Below are 15,363 nucleotides of genomic sequence, written 5' to 3'. Positions count from 1 at the left end.
CAAGTTAATTTAGCTGTAGCCTCTGGCACGGGTTTTGTAACATCAACTGCCTCCCTCGACGGCTACCTACCCATTTGTAATTTCTGACCATAAACTCTTCCTACACCAACCTTAGGCTGTTTCTCCCCAATCATTACAATGACTCATTAAAAGACCCTGTTGAAGTCCTGCTACATAATAAGGGCTGGAAATCAAACAAAGCAAGCAGAGTCAATTTCAAGAAAAATTATTATCTCACATTTGTACTCTTCTCCCTTTTTAACATCTTTATATTTAATGTTTAGAAATTCAGGTAATTCCCAAGGCAAAAGGCCTTTTTGGATATCCTCGAAAAAACCTCCATCCGAGGCAAAAATAAAATATTTGCCTGTATTTTGTTCACACTGGGCTGCTACATTAGTTGACCACAAGTGACAAAACATCGTACATGATAATTTCTGTCCAACGGCAAATGTGGAAATTAGCACAGAAATCTACTTCTGCACCTTACTTGCCGTGAGAAGAAATAAGCCGTGAGCCCAGCACCAGAGCACTGCATGGTGCTCATTTGGATTCAGATCAGAGTTCCCGAACGAAAGAGAGGTGGTTTTGAGGGAATGGGGAGGAACCACTTAGTATCAACAAGGGCTACAAAGTTGAAGCTTGTATTTTGATAAAAACAGTAATGTAGAAAGTAGCACTTTTATTCTCCATTCTCAGGAGTTTCATCAAGAACTGCTCATGGTAAACTGGGAACTCTGTCTCTTGGAGTCTACTGCTTATATTTATCTTTAACTAATGTCTTTTCTCCAGGACTCCAAGCTCTGTTCAAACACCGGTGATGTGGCCTCCCTGGAGAAAGTATGGAGCGATAGAGAGGGACTTCTGCTGAATGCCAGCAGACCAGGACTGTGCGACTTTCCATTAAGTCCTGGCTTCTTTCTGAGTTTTAGCTGCCACATGACTCCTTAGGTCTCTTTTGGCTCTAACATGCTATAGTCCTAATCTCTTCCTGCCTGAGATAGTCAATCTTGATGAAGATAGTAAATCCTGGTACGGAAAATTTTGTGATTTCACAACACAGCTCCGTCATGCTCACCTTTATTTCAGTGACTTCTCAGAAAGTCAGACTTTCTGAGAGGTAAAAAGTCAGACTCAATTAGGTCAAAGATCGTGGTCAAAGATCAAAAAGGAATGTTGTTAGATTTCAGAGCCTGCAATTTGGGATTTCTGGGAATTCAGAAAGGAACCTGACATTTGGCCTATAAATTATGCTAAAATACACTGTAATTTTTTTCAGCAATAGCAATGGTCACAAGTTGGTAAAAGAAAGGAGCCAGATGCTTGGGGCAAGACACTACCAGAAGAGGAAAGCCCAGCAGGGCAAGGGTCACTGTATGAGCTCCAGAAGGTCAGTTCAGTACTGCGTCACTTGTCCAGGATGCACTTCTCACTTTAACCTTCCTTCTGTCACACTTGGCTGATCACCTGGACCTCCTTCGTGACATTAGTAATTTCTCCCCCATGATTAGGAACAATTACCCTCTTCCCAGTGTCCTGGAAAATGGAACTTTTCACTTTTAAGAAGACGTAATTTATCAGAAAACTACTCTCCGTCTTCAGTGACTGAGCTGTTCTTTTCAGTCAGTACTTGATTTTATTCAATGCCTAGCCTCCTGTTTGAACTGCTGTTAAAAAACAGAAGAAGTAATGATAAATAAGTTTTTTTTCCTATTTTTTAACTACTAAATCATTTTATTTTTCACATTTCTTGTTTTTTCTATAGCATGTCCTAACTGCCTAAAAGGCAGCTTTTCGGTGGGTAATTTCACACACCTACATAAAACTGGCTTTTGGGAAATCTGTGAATTAGAATGACTTGGGTTTCCCAAAATGGAATCATCTTAAAATACATGCAGGGCTAATGGACTTCCAAATTACTAGGAGCACATTTCTCAACATGAATTCAGTGCTGATAATAAGTTGCACTGGTACTCTCTAGAGTTAGAAGTCCTTTACTCTGGTTAAAGAGGACATTACAGCTAGCCTGCTCTGTCCTGTGGGCGTGGCCCGATCCAGCATACTCCCAGCAAAGACAGAGCAAGGATAAAGTGCAGTGCAAACATTCTGTTACTAGAAAGGGGGAAAACACTTTGTTTTCACCCTCATCCCAACCCCAACTCCAGCCTAGATCAAATTTTAATTTGTATTCTTGAACTGGCAGTAAAGGACTGAACTAGTCATTTGATCAGACATCTTAATACATCTTAATAAGGATGAAAAATGAATCAAAATTACAATTCTAAGCTGGATGGAGGGACCTGGAAAGCACAAAGCCTAATCTAGGAGAAAGTGTCCTGGACTGGCTATGGACAGCTGTCACCCCAGTTGTGTTGGGAAAATAGCCTGATTTTTAGCTTTTAAGAGCAACAGACTCACCTCACCAGACTGTCAATGAAGCTGACAACTTTTTCTCTGAGTACTTCAAACCTGCTCTGCTTCTTACTTGTTCTTCTTAACTCCTTCATTTCCAGTAAGGACTATGGATGAAAGAACATATTTTTTCTGGTGATTCTGCAACAGAAAATTCCTCACAGGGAGTCCTGGGTCCATACACAGAATGTGTAGAGAAAGAACCAGATCAAAATGGGTTGTTTATTTATTTTAAGGTCTAGAATCTCTCCTAAGTGCTCTTACTTCAAATATTTATCAAGTGGATTCTCAGGCAAGGAGAAAAAGGATAGCTCGCTTCACTGCTGTTATGGTAGAGTGCCTACTACTTCAATGAAGAGAAAGACTTAAAAGTGTAAGGGGAAAAATAAATTCAATGTGTTCTGTCTTGCTTTGGTTGAAAGTTTACTCTACATTTATCATAACTCGGTATCATGATACAAAGAAGGACCTTTACTTTGACCACCCAGATCCGAAAGTTAGAAGTATGTGAAAAAGATTATGTTGGACATACTGTGGATCAGTTTCTGGTCTCTACTGAATATGCATTAAAAAAAAATCAAAAGTATCTAAAATTAATGGGCTAGGGTCATTTGGATTTCTCTGTTTGATAAACAAAAACAAATACATAGGATAAATAATCAGATTCCTTTCTGCAACAGTGTTCCCAGTTTTTCCTTACTAGTAGCTGATTGTCTTTTTCTCTCTGAGGCTAAAGGAACAGTTTCCACCTATGCTGGCTAGTAAATTCCAGACTTCGCAAATACAGCATGAGGACGGCAATGGATCACATAAACGGGATGTTCAGTTTATAAGTGAGTCATAAAACCTGCTTTGTTCCCGGTTGTGGCTTAAAAATAAAAACAAAAACATTTGGGCAGAGCTAATCTAGACCATGCTCTGAAAACAAGGAGTGCCAGGATGCAGCTGGAAGGAAAAGTTACCTTCTGAAGATGATAGAGGTCTGTCTTCTGAAGCCCCTTTGACTGTGACCCAGAAGTATCTTCCTCTTCTTTGGCTTCTAATTTTTAATGCAAAACCAATATACAGCAACTAGGTTAAATCCATTCAAGTCAAAGAGAACAAGTATTTCTCCTACTCCAAGGGAAATAAAGTTTCATCTATTTTTTTTCAATGTGGCAAGGGACCAAGTTTCCATCAAATAAATGATTTCTCCAGGAAGCTGAAGGTCAATAAATATTACATAAATTACGCTGCAGAGATGGCTTCAAAAAAACCAGCTACTGGATTTTAAAAACATGACCACAATGAAAGCAAAACAAAGTACAAACATACAAACCAGCCCCAAAGCCAAGAGCAAAAAGCTCCAAATCTTTGTGCTGTTATAAACAGCCATTAAAAACAAACAAATTTAAACTGTATTCCTTTGATTATGCCAAGACGGTCAACAACACAAACCTACACCCTGGCAAACCTGGCCTCAACCTTCCAATTCACTCTTTTTGACACAAGCTATTTGAGTAGGAAAAATGCAGTGTGTAAAAGGTTCGATATCATCTACTAAAACAAAGTGCACCACAGTTGTTTAGCAAAGGGAACAGAAGACCGAATCTGGTGAAGGTGTGGTTGTGCTTCCCGAGAGTGCGAGGCTCTAAAAACCCAGTCCTAGCGAAGGCAGGTTTTCGGAACCTCACGCTCCCATGGCGTATTTGGACTAAATCTAAGACGAGAGGACGCAGCCGCAGAATGTGTGCCGGTCTCAATACATTTCTTCACTATGGATCATTTTTGGTTCAAGAAAGATATAATTTAAGATTAAAATATCTAATAAAGTTTTTGTCCCATTAACACATAGCAGAGCCTTAAAAATAAATCTGCTATGACACTCTGACTTACTTAACCCTCCAAATGTAATTTTAAACCCAGACTATAAAATGTAGTTAACTGTTAAGGAACCAGAAATAGCATATAGTCAAATATTTGTACTTGTCCAATGGGGGGGGTTTAATTTCACTTATTATTAATAGTGTATCATTTTGAGAATAGAGAAACACAGGTATTTCTTCAAGACACTGTTTTGTTCCAACTAGTAAAATTCTTCACCTTTCGAACGTTAATGATCTTAATCGCCAACCTTCCCATTTCTAAAGCTGCATTCCTTTATTTAGCACATCACAGAATTTATTTCACCAGCTTAATTTATTATAATATCTGAAGTTTTATTTTATAAAAATGAGTCCAATTTTGTAAAAGATTGAAATTTACCTTATTTACTTATATTAAGTCTTTTACCTAATTTATGTCTTTAAGGGTGTCCCCTCACTGTCCCAGTGACCACAGTTAAGGGGCATTTAAATTATGAATGAGAGGGGAAAAACCAAACAAAACAATGGGCTGGTTTAAGAGAAGCGGGCTCTAGCCTGGGCGCTAACACGGGCTCCCTGGGGACCTAGAGCAAGTTACAGTCTCTTCCCGGGCTTTAGTGTCTGTTTGTAACTGAACTCAGTGATTGCTGTTACACTAGTTTTGAGTCCTTTACCCTCTTACTACTGCATTTCCTCATTCTGGCTGCTCATATCACTCCAGGCAAGCGAACTGTCTCTTCATCTCCACTGACTAAGCACTCATCAGGTACCTAGCATTCAGCTGTGGAGAGATATGCAGGGATTTCGGCAAAAGCAGTTTCCTTTAATCCAAAGGATTTTCAAGACAAAAGACCACTTACTTGCCAAACATCCTAGAAAGGACTGATCAGACATTCCAAGGGAACTATTTTCACCATGCCATGTCCCATCTATGTGCTTACACACCAAGCTGCCTCTTTCCCCCAACCTCCCAAACTGCAATTTCCCTAACCGGGGGGAAATAAAGGGTGCACATTCGTTCTGTCTTACCTAAAGAATGCCATACTTTAGTGCCACAACAAGAGTGAGAAGAGCCCACGAAAAGCGAATGATCAGTATCAGTCCACGGTGCCCCGTGAGAACACAGAAGTCCGGCTGCGTCAGAACACAGAACGTGGCCACCTATACACAGTCAGGCTACACCCGCACTCAGCATACAGAAATGGCGGCACGGCAGTCCGGCAAAATCAAGGAAACTGTACCACTCCAACCCTGGGAATGGCAGGCTGCCTCAGTTCATTTAGGACTGCGAGATTCCAGCTTTTATAAATCCGATTAAAGCCAACCTCATGCATGTCTTGGTAATCAGCATACCAATGAGCCTCAGTGCTGTGAAAGTGATTCACGGCTCTTAATTTTTCAGGCTTACAAATGATTTATGCAGTGTTTTTGAAATCTATAAAGAACTTGATGAAATGCTTAAGAAAAAACATCTAAAAAGAGTCCTTAATTACAAAGCCCTGCTACTCTCTCCAATCTTTTTTATTTCTTTTTGTTGCCTTTTTGTTTTTAAAAGGTAAGTCCTCTAAACTGTCCACCTGGGGGAAGAATTTTTTTTCCTGCCCATTTGATGATTTTCATTGTTTAAGCCAAATCTGCAAGAGAACCATTTGTCTTATTTGTGATGGTCAAGATTTGATATTTTGAGGGTTGGTATGCTGACTGACCATGAACTACTTATCTCTTCATCTCTGAAACATCAGAAAGTGGGATCTTCCATGTTATTTTACCAAAATGACTCTCATAGCCAGTAGAACTGGCAAGATATTATATTCTCACCATCAAGACTCTGAAACTGGGCCAAAAACTCCTCTATTCTCTTTGCCGTGCTCCCAAGCTGCTTTTCAGAAGAGAACTTAAAAACCTGGAAACATTTCTGAAGTATGGTCATCAGTTCATCCTTTGCCAACATCCTAGAACAGAATCAGTGACAGGAGATATACTGTAACTGGAAAAGTAATACACTTAAAAAACACTGTCTGCATACTAAATGTTTCTGGTCAGATGAAGATGGTGTAAATTCTTCACTAGTAGCTACCAAATTTGGGGGAAGAGATCTTCAACATACACATTTCAGAAGTATTTAGAAAAGTTCTCATGATGAAGCTCAACTTAGAAGATGTACAGAGGTCCGCACTCACAGCCTGACGGTGGCATGTACACTACGTTTGTAATACAGACAAGCTACTAAACCCCTCTGACCGCTGGTTTCCTTGTCTATAACATGGAAATAAGAATTCACATATCTCACACGTTAGACAGAGGCTTAAAAATTAATTAAGTGAAAAGACGCATTTGAGACTCCAGCACAGTGCTTACCACCCAGCAGGCATTTAAGGTTAGTGGCCCTTTTCTTCAGATCTAAGTATGAGACAGAATGTCTGCTGAGGATACAACATGTAGGCTAAACGAAAGCTTGTTTGAAAGGATTTAAAAAAAAAATCACAATCATTTCTCTAATTATTGTCATTTTAGCTATGCTTTACATCTTCTATGGGCTTTATGAACATCAGTCAGTAAATCCACTAAACTTTAAGAGGTAAGCAATCCTCTGTGTTTGATATAGCACAGGTGGAATGGTTGTATAACTCATTCAAAGCCACAGAGGAAATCTCTGTTAGAAATGGAGAGAACACAGATCTTCTAAAATTAGGATCCTGTTCTCAAGAGCCATTACTTACAGTATCTCTCCACTAAGATCATATTCGGTAACAGAATGAAATGTAATCAGGTCAATATTAGTAATTATTAAGTGCCAAGACACAAGTATAAAAATTATTCTCAGCAAATGGGACTTCAGTAATGAAGACTAAGATGATCTTAAGTTCTTATATCAATCATGAAGGCACACTCAGACAAATCCAGAATGTGGACCATTCTACAAGATAACCAACTTAGGTTTGACATTTTTCATAATTAAAAGCCTGGGAAAAATATTAATATTACTAAGTTAGCTAAAAGATATAAAGCTAAGTAGACGAAGACTACTGAGAAATTAAGCTGGGTTTAAACTAAAATTTAAACCCAAACCTAAAAATTAAAAAAATGTCAAACGGCCAATAAATATGGAAACTGGTAGGTAGGGGTGGACAAAAATAAACTTTTGCCTAGTTTTAAGAAAACGTATAAAATCTTCTCTTCCTCTTCTCACAACAACAAAATATTTATCCAAAATATTAAGTAATCTTTATCTAGGGGATGAAAGGCAACTAACAGGTCAAAGAAAACTAAGCCAACACATTTAATTCTTGATTACATTTGCCATTAATTATTTAAGATGTCTGCCCTTCCATTGCCCAGATGGAGTTAAACTATTAAAAGAGTTAACTCAAAGTCAGATACACTTGAACAATCTGTTACACTTAACCTTTAGCCCTACTCAGATCGCCAAGATCAGCATTTCCTGGGTCCAAGGAATCACTGACACTGACTTGCTGGGAGGGGCAGAAGGTGAGGTGGAATTCACACGGGCAGCACCATGAGAACTAGTGTCCCAGGCTTCAGGCAGCCACACCTAGCATCTGTCTGCAGCTTAGAAAACTGAGTATCAAGGTAGGCAAAGCCCAGCCTATTACTCACTTTCAGGGCGCTAGAAAAAATGGCATGTCATATAATTTTGAAATCAAACTTTATAGTCATAACCTTTAATGTGGCATTTGCTTGGACGGGGTAGATCCTTCACATCAGATGTAAACTTCTAAGAATTCAGAGAGTTATTACTCTTTTCATTATTAGCCAAAGACGATGTTCTTGTAGTTTCCAGAGTAGCAAATGATCTTACAATTTCCAAAATCGTACTCTCTGGTTTAATATAAAACAAGACTTGAAGAAAGGCTAATTAGAGCTAATAATGTGATCAACACAATAAAGCCATTAATTAAATTTTTTCAATTAAATTATACATACACAGAATCAACATATACCTGCTATCATCACTATTACCTAACATCATTCTAGAGTCTAGCTGCTACAACAAATTAAGAAAAAAGGAGTGGTATAAACATTACAAAGGAAGATGAAATTTATTATTTGCATATGATGTGACTGTAAGGTTAGGAAATCTAAAAGAACCGCGTAAGTACTCAAGAGTTGAAGGATGCGTGGATGGAAGACATGTACACACATACACCTGTGTTAATGCCTTACATGTACATGTAATCCATCTTATATTAAACTATGTAATGGGGGAAAAAGCATGTTCAAAATGGTAACAAAAACTACAGAAAACACAGCAAAATACTTTACAACAAATATGTAAGACACATCAAAAAATGAAAGCCCTGAATAAATGGACATTTTTAAGTTTTACCCCCAATACCGTACAGATACAAACTCATTCCAAATTAATCTATACCTTTAACACTTTTGAAACAAAATTCCAGTGGGTATTTGTTTAAAACCCAGTAAAATGATTCTAAAACTTACCTGGAAAAATAATCGTTCCTAAAAAGGGGAACAATGTTGTATATACTTAAGTGTGTGTAGTACGGCTATGAAGATATCAAAAGGTGTAAGATACAGCGATTAAAATCAGACGGTACTTTATAGGAATGATCAGGCAATAGTGAGAGTAAGAGTCTATAAAGAGGTTGAGGAATATATGGGAATTTAATCCCATAGCATTTCTAATCACTGGGGAAGACATGGGATGCACTGGAAGTAACTAGTTTGAGAAAAAGAGATTACTACACCTCAATATAGTTCAGATAGAATAAAAATGCGATTACGACATGGGGTTTGGGGAAAGAACTAGTCCATCAATTGTAAGATACTAGAAGAAAATGAAGCTATTTAAGCCTGGTAATATCTAGCATCAGCAAGAGTGTGGGGAAACAAATACTGATAGACTGCTGGCACAAGTGTACCTTGGAAAAATACTACTAGTTTAGACCCAGAGAGTCTGTATGTATGTATTTATTTTGTGGAAATAATTATACAAATGTACCAAAGCATTCACTCTTGGTGACTACTGTTTAACAGTGAAGAATGAGAACCTAAATACACATCAAACCAGGAACTGATTAAAATATTACATTTTCAAAACAGGGGATATTATGTAGCTGTGACAAACAATGACGTAATGCTAGTGATGATGGCTAACATTTATATGAGCTTTGGTGGCATTTGACCTTTACTACACTGTATGATGTGGTTACTATTATCATTCCCATGTTAAGAAATGAGGAAACGAAGACAAAGAAAACTTAAGTAACTTGTCTAGAGTCTGGTAACTGACAAATTACCAAACTGATCTGAACCAAGTCTGGCTTGGCATCCATGTACTGCATCTTAAGACACAGTGTCCATGGTAGAGTATTAGGTGCAAAACAAGTAAGTACCACAGCAAAAACCAACCAAAGTCCACAAAAATCCAAGCTGACATGGGGGTTTAATACCTGTCTGTGCCTGGAAAAAAATCTGAAAGGACAAACTGCTAACAGTAAATGACGGACTTCAAAGTTATAGAACACAAATGGCAGTATCAGAAAAGCACTGTTTTCATTTACATTATCATTAGAATGACTCCAACAAGCACTTTGGACAAACCAAACCTAACTGAACAAAACTAACTAAAAACTAAAAAATGAAAATTTTAATTCATCCCTGAAAGTTTGTTAAAATATACTAGTACCCCAAATAGAAAATTAAGGATTGAGTCTAGCCACTAGACCGGCATTTTTCAAACTGAGTTTTCAAAATGGGTGTCAACAATCAGTAAGTCATAAGACCTTCCCTCCTTCCCTCCCTCCCTTTCTTCAGTGAACACTTATTAAATGCCCAGTACATACCAGGCACTGTTCTTGGCATTTAGGATACATCTCAGTGAAACAAAAACCCCTGTCTTCGTGAAACTTATATTCTAGCAAAGGGTGGGGGGTGAGGGGGTAGGGCACAGACAAAAAACAGTATCTCACTGCCTCATATTACTATATATACGCTAAAAATTGGTATTACAAAAAAGTATTGAGTAGAATTAAGGGGGGGAAGTTTGGGGAGGAGTAGCTGGGTTTCAATTTTAAAATGATTGTTAGGCCTCATCGAGAAGGTGACATTTGATCAAATATGTGAAGGAGGTGAGAGAGTTAGCCATATAAATATCTGGCACAGAAAATAATGCATGCAAAGGTCCTACACTGAGTGTGTCTGCATGTTCAAGAACAAGGAGGCCAAGGTGGCTGAAGTGCAAAGAGAGAACAGGTAGTAAGAAATGAAATGAAGTAAGAGAGAGGCATAAGAGAGAGGCAATGCACGGCTAGATCATGTGGGGTCATTGTACAGACTGTGGCTTTTACTGAGTGAAAGGGGGCGTTAATGGAGAGTTCTGAGCAAAGGAGTGACGTATTTTTTTTAAAAGGGTTGTGCTGACTGCTATTTTGAGAAAAACCTGTAGGGGAACATGTATGGAAGCCAGGGAAACCTTCTGCAATTTTCCAGGTGAGAGAGGACAGTGACTTGGACAGTGGGGGTACCGGTGAGGGAATGTGGCAAGAGGAGGTTTGATCCTTGATACACTTTGAAGGCAGAACCCAAGTTGTTGGCTTTCAACAAAGAGAAGGATAAAAAGACCACTGGAAGATTCTAAGTTTAGAGGGAGGAAGATCAGGCATTCAGTTTCGAACATGTTAACTTTGAGATGTATTTTGGATATGCAAGCAGAGACGTTAAATAGGTACATGGAATAACGGACTGGCACTCAGAAGAAAGTGGGCTTTCAACTAAGCCCTGGTGCACTGCAAAGTTAAGGTGGCAGGGAAAAGAGAAACCATCAAAGAGGACTGAGAAGGAGCATGCTTCCAGGTAGGAGAAAAACCGAGTCCGGGTCCTGAAAGTCATTAAGGGAAGGACTGACAAACTGTGCTAATACTGATAACAGGTGAACACAAATGAAGACGTAGAACTGACCACCAGATTTAGGAACATGAAGGTCACCAGTGACCTTGATCAAAGTAGTTTATTAATAAGAGTGCAAAACCAAATCAGTTAAAAAGAGAATGAGAAGAGAGGAACTGGAGACAGTGTGACAATGCTTTTGAATTCTGGCGGATTCCATTTAGCATTTAGCTTTAAAAGAAATAGAATAAAATTGAAAAGAAAATATCAGAATTAAAAAGTGTGAAAGCCACCCCACTAGATTTAAGAGAAAGGAAAAAGCACATTAGGATAGGTCACATTAATGCTGAAAAAGAGCTATTTATCTTTAACCAACCTGATTAAATGATTTTTTTTTAAAGATTTTATTTATTTATTCGACAGGACAGAGACAGCCAGCGAGAGAGGGAACACAAGCAGGGGGAGTGGGAGAGGAAGAAGCAGGCTCATAGCGGAGGAGCCTGATGCGGGGCTCGATCCCACAACGCCGGGATCACGCCCTGAGCCGAAGGCAGACGCTTAACCGCTGTGCCACCCAGGCGCCCCTGATTAAATGATTTTTATCACCATCAGGTAAATGATTCAAAAAAGGCTTGTGTTACTTAATGTGTTAAAAAGCTTTATGGGTTGTAATAAAAAAAAAAAAGTTTCCTTAACTAAGACAGAAAGGGAATCATTTAGCAATCATTAAAAACAATCATCCTGCAGGGCAATGGAGTGTTCTGCTTCATCATGCAGAAAGTCAATAATTCCTGGTTAAGTACTGATTATATAAATGTCTGACTGAGGACAGGCAACAAGGAGAAACTGGTCAATCCATGGCTAATGCAAAAATCCTCTAAATAATGAGTTCTCACGTTTTAAACATTTTCGTTAATCAGCTTTTAAAAATATTCAAAAACTCAAACCTGCAAATGTTATCAACGAAGACGAGAACAAAAAGCTTACAAAAAAACATATTCACAGAGATTATCTGCTCTAAAGACAAACAACAAAGCAGTCGATATGGTAACAAGTGAAACAGAAACCAAAAATATGCATAATTCCTAAGCCTTGACATTTCATGTTAGATGCTACTTCCTCTGAGAAGCTGCTCGACCTTCCTCAACGGAGTTCACCCTCCGGCCTGTTAGTTCCTTAGCACCTGAGACCTCACCCATCACAGCACTTATTACTCTGTATTGTAATTGCCTACTTGGCCACCTTAATCTCTCACTTGACCAAAATTCAGTGTAGGTAAGAACTAGGGTCATCTTTGTAATTAGATCAGTGGCTCCACATATCAAGCATTTAAAAAACCTTTTCTGAATGGATGAACAAGGCAATGGGCACCCACTGATAGTTTCATGACCTCAGGCCTCAGTGAACAATAGTTTCTCTACTGACAAATTGGTTCAGGTAGGTTTCACTTTGTGGAAACCATGCTCTTTTCTATATGTCAAAACGAATAAATTAAATTGTATCATATGGTTAGAAACAACTTTAGTAAACTAAAAAAAAAAATATATATATATCTTATTGATGCACTACTTTTAAATTTTTATGTATCATATATATCTTATATATTTACATTTCTTTTTCAAAAGAAAAAAGTTGTCAAATTAAATTTGATTAGCGATTTCTGAGTTTTTAAAGTAACATTTCTTAGCTACCTGCTCATTTTCTAACAGAAAATGGTAAGCACTAAATGTTTAATACAGAAAGACTTAAAATTTCAGATCTTTTTTGTCTATTGAGATAAAAAACCACTGCTATTAGCAGTGGATTACCTTGTTTCAGTTTCAGAACCAATCTGAGATCACCTCCCTCAAGCCATCCAGCTTCTCTACCAATATAGCCTTTTCTTTTCCTTTGATGGCTTCATTTTTTCCTCAATTTTTGTGTACTCTCTTCTTATTCCCCTTTATTTTCTAGAACAGCATTTCTCAAAGGGTGGTCTTTTGGACTGACTACCTGTCCACATGTGGTGGAGTACTTGTTCAAGGCAGATTCCTTGGGCCCGCCACACCCAGGTTCCCAAGAGACTCAGGATCTCTGGGGAGAGGGCAAAAGTATACTTGTTTAATACTCCTCAGCTGATTCTTATGCACACGAAGGCCTAAAAATCAGTACTGTAAAAACCACAACTATCAACGTCTTTTGCTACAGAATGAGCTTCAACAATTCAGCTATCTGATTTTACCACAAGGGTACAAGATGACTGGGGAGGACCTCGGGTGATGCAAATTCAGGACTGGCAATCCTAGTTCTAAGAAAGAAATTATACTTTAACTGTCCAGTCTCATACCTTCTGCATGGACAGATCCTGAACATCAAAAGTTCAATTATGCTATTTAGGAAGCACTGCATAGACTGTGGAGCTGTGCTATTTTTCTTGACTAGATCTTTAAATCTCATCTAAAGTTGATCTGCAAAGTCAGGAAACAATGCATTGTTTAGATTCCAAATCTCTAGTCTCTGTGAACTAAGCTGAAGTGATCAAATGTTAATATTATTACTTGGGTCATGTTTTTTTTTTAACTCAATGAAAGCTGAGCTGACCTGCTAATATATTACTGTTTAACTCAAAAGCCTTACTTAGAAATCAGAGTAATTTCTTTCAGCCTAAAGTAAATTCCTTCAGCTATCAATCAACTTCAATTTACAAATCTGTTTCTATAGCAAACTCATAGGGTTACACTTGCGATAAGCAGACTAGAAACGGTGGCTCCTTTCATTTACAGGTCTACACTCTGTGCCCAGATGCCTCGTCTCAGGGTAGGACGGGGGTTTTGAGTCCACAGAAGCTTGCCTGGCTGGTTCACTTTAGTAACTGCGGTGTGTTCTGCGCATGGACTACTGGCCACAAACCTACAGAAATTACCTTTTATACTACCTCTCAAATAATTGGAACAGGGCTAAAAAATGGACCTGACTTTGAAGATTCAGATTTAAATTCCAGCTCTGTCAACTGCAGAAAAGTCACTCCATGTTTCTGGCTCTGGTTTCCTTATTTGGAAGAAAATGAGATAATCCTTGATGAGTAATTCTCAATTATGGGGCGAGGGGCAGAATAAATTCCCTAAGACGGCACACTTCTCATTACCCTCAACCCAAGAATCACTGCCAAGCAATCCATGGCAACTGATGCGAGATCACAATATTCTTCAGGTCCAGCTGGTTCCATCGTGTTCCTGTAAGCCAAGGACTCCATGACTTTTATTAACCCTTAAAACTTTACTACTGAAGCAAGGATTTTCAAATTTCAGAAGTCTGAAAAATTCTTGGTCAAGTGTTTGATTTCTATGGCTGTTTAGAAATTTTCTTCAATAGAAAGGTAAATTTCTCCTCTTACGATCTTTCACAGCTGATCACAAAAAACCCAGTGTACTCACCTAGCTCACTGCTGGGTTAGCATCAGTTTTACCACCCAAATGGTGTTTTAAGTGAAATATATCCATATATAATGATACATGCTTGAGTGAAAAATTAACCAACTCATATCCTATATAGGGATGTGGTCTTCATGCTCCAAGAGTTGACTGAAAGTCTATGGAAGACATGCAGAACCAATGCATTCATATCAAATTATGACTATTATAAAGCCATACCTGCGTGCTTCCCACATGCATATCAACATCTGCTGCACACAGTTTAAAAATAACTGTGATATAAAATCCTGTCTTTTCCTACTCACGAATACATGACAATTCCCCCCATTATAAATACCTTGTAAATACATCTTAGAATTGAGATAATTAGGGGAGCCTGGGTGGCTCATTTGGTTAAGAGTCTGCCTTCAACTCAGGTCATGATCCCAGAGTCCTGCGATTGAGCCCTGTGTCTGTCAGGCTCCCTGCTCAGTGGGGAGTCTGCTTCTCCCTCTCCCTCTGCTCCTCCCCCCTGCTTGTGAGCTCTCTCTCAAATTAACAAAATGTTTAAAAAATAAAATTGAGATAATAAACATATTAGTAAACATATTAATGTGCACAACATAAATGATATTTGTATATATTGTGGAATGATTACCGTAAGTCTAGTTAACATCCATCACCACAGTTACACATTTTCTTTCTTGTGATGAGAACTTTTAAGATCTACTCTCTCAGCAACTTTCAAGTATGCAGCACAGTGTTATTAACTATAGTCATCATACTATACGTTACATCCCCAGGCCTGCTTTACTCTATAACTGGAAGTTTGTACCCTCTGACCACCT

The 15,363-nt window shown here is 38.4% G+C and overlaps 1 protein-coding gene across 2 annotated transcripts in view; it reads right to left on the bottom strand.

The window, feature by feature from the left end:
* Positions 1–15,363, bottom strand: part of ORC3 (origin recognition complex subunit 3) — a 63,641-nt gene that overhangs the window by 10,668 nt on the left and 37,610 nt on the right. Inside the window, exons 14-16 of one of the 2 annotated variants that reach the window (XM_045771970.2) lie at positions 6,075–6,208; positions 3,375–3,451; positions 2,419–2,519 (exon numbers count right to left, since the gene is read on the bottom strand). The exons of the other annotated variant lie outside the window; for it this stretch is intronic. Of the exons in view, the coding sequence (XP_045627926.1) occupies positions 2,419–2,519; positions 3,375–3,451; positions 6,075–6,208 (312 nt within the window). The remainder of the gene's footprint in view (positions 1–2,418; positions 2,520–3,374; positions 3,452–6,074; positions 6,209–15,363) is intronic. 2 annotated transcript variants of the gene reach the window in all.

This window comes from Ursus americanus, chromosome 11, assembly GCF_024610735.1.
Source record: "Ursus americanus isolate L20-20 chromosome 11, mUrsAme1.1.p, whole genome shotgun sequence".
NCBI lineage: Eukaryota > Metazoa > Chordata > Mammalia > Carnivora > Ursidae > Ursus > Ursus americanus.
This window is presented reverse-complemented; position numbering and strand designations above follow the sequence as displayed.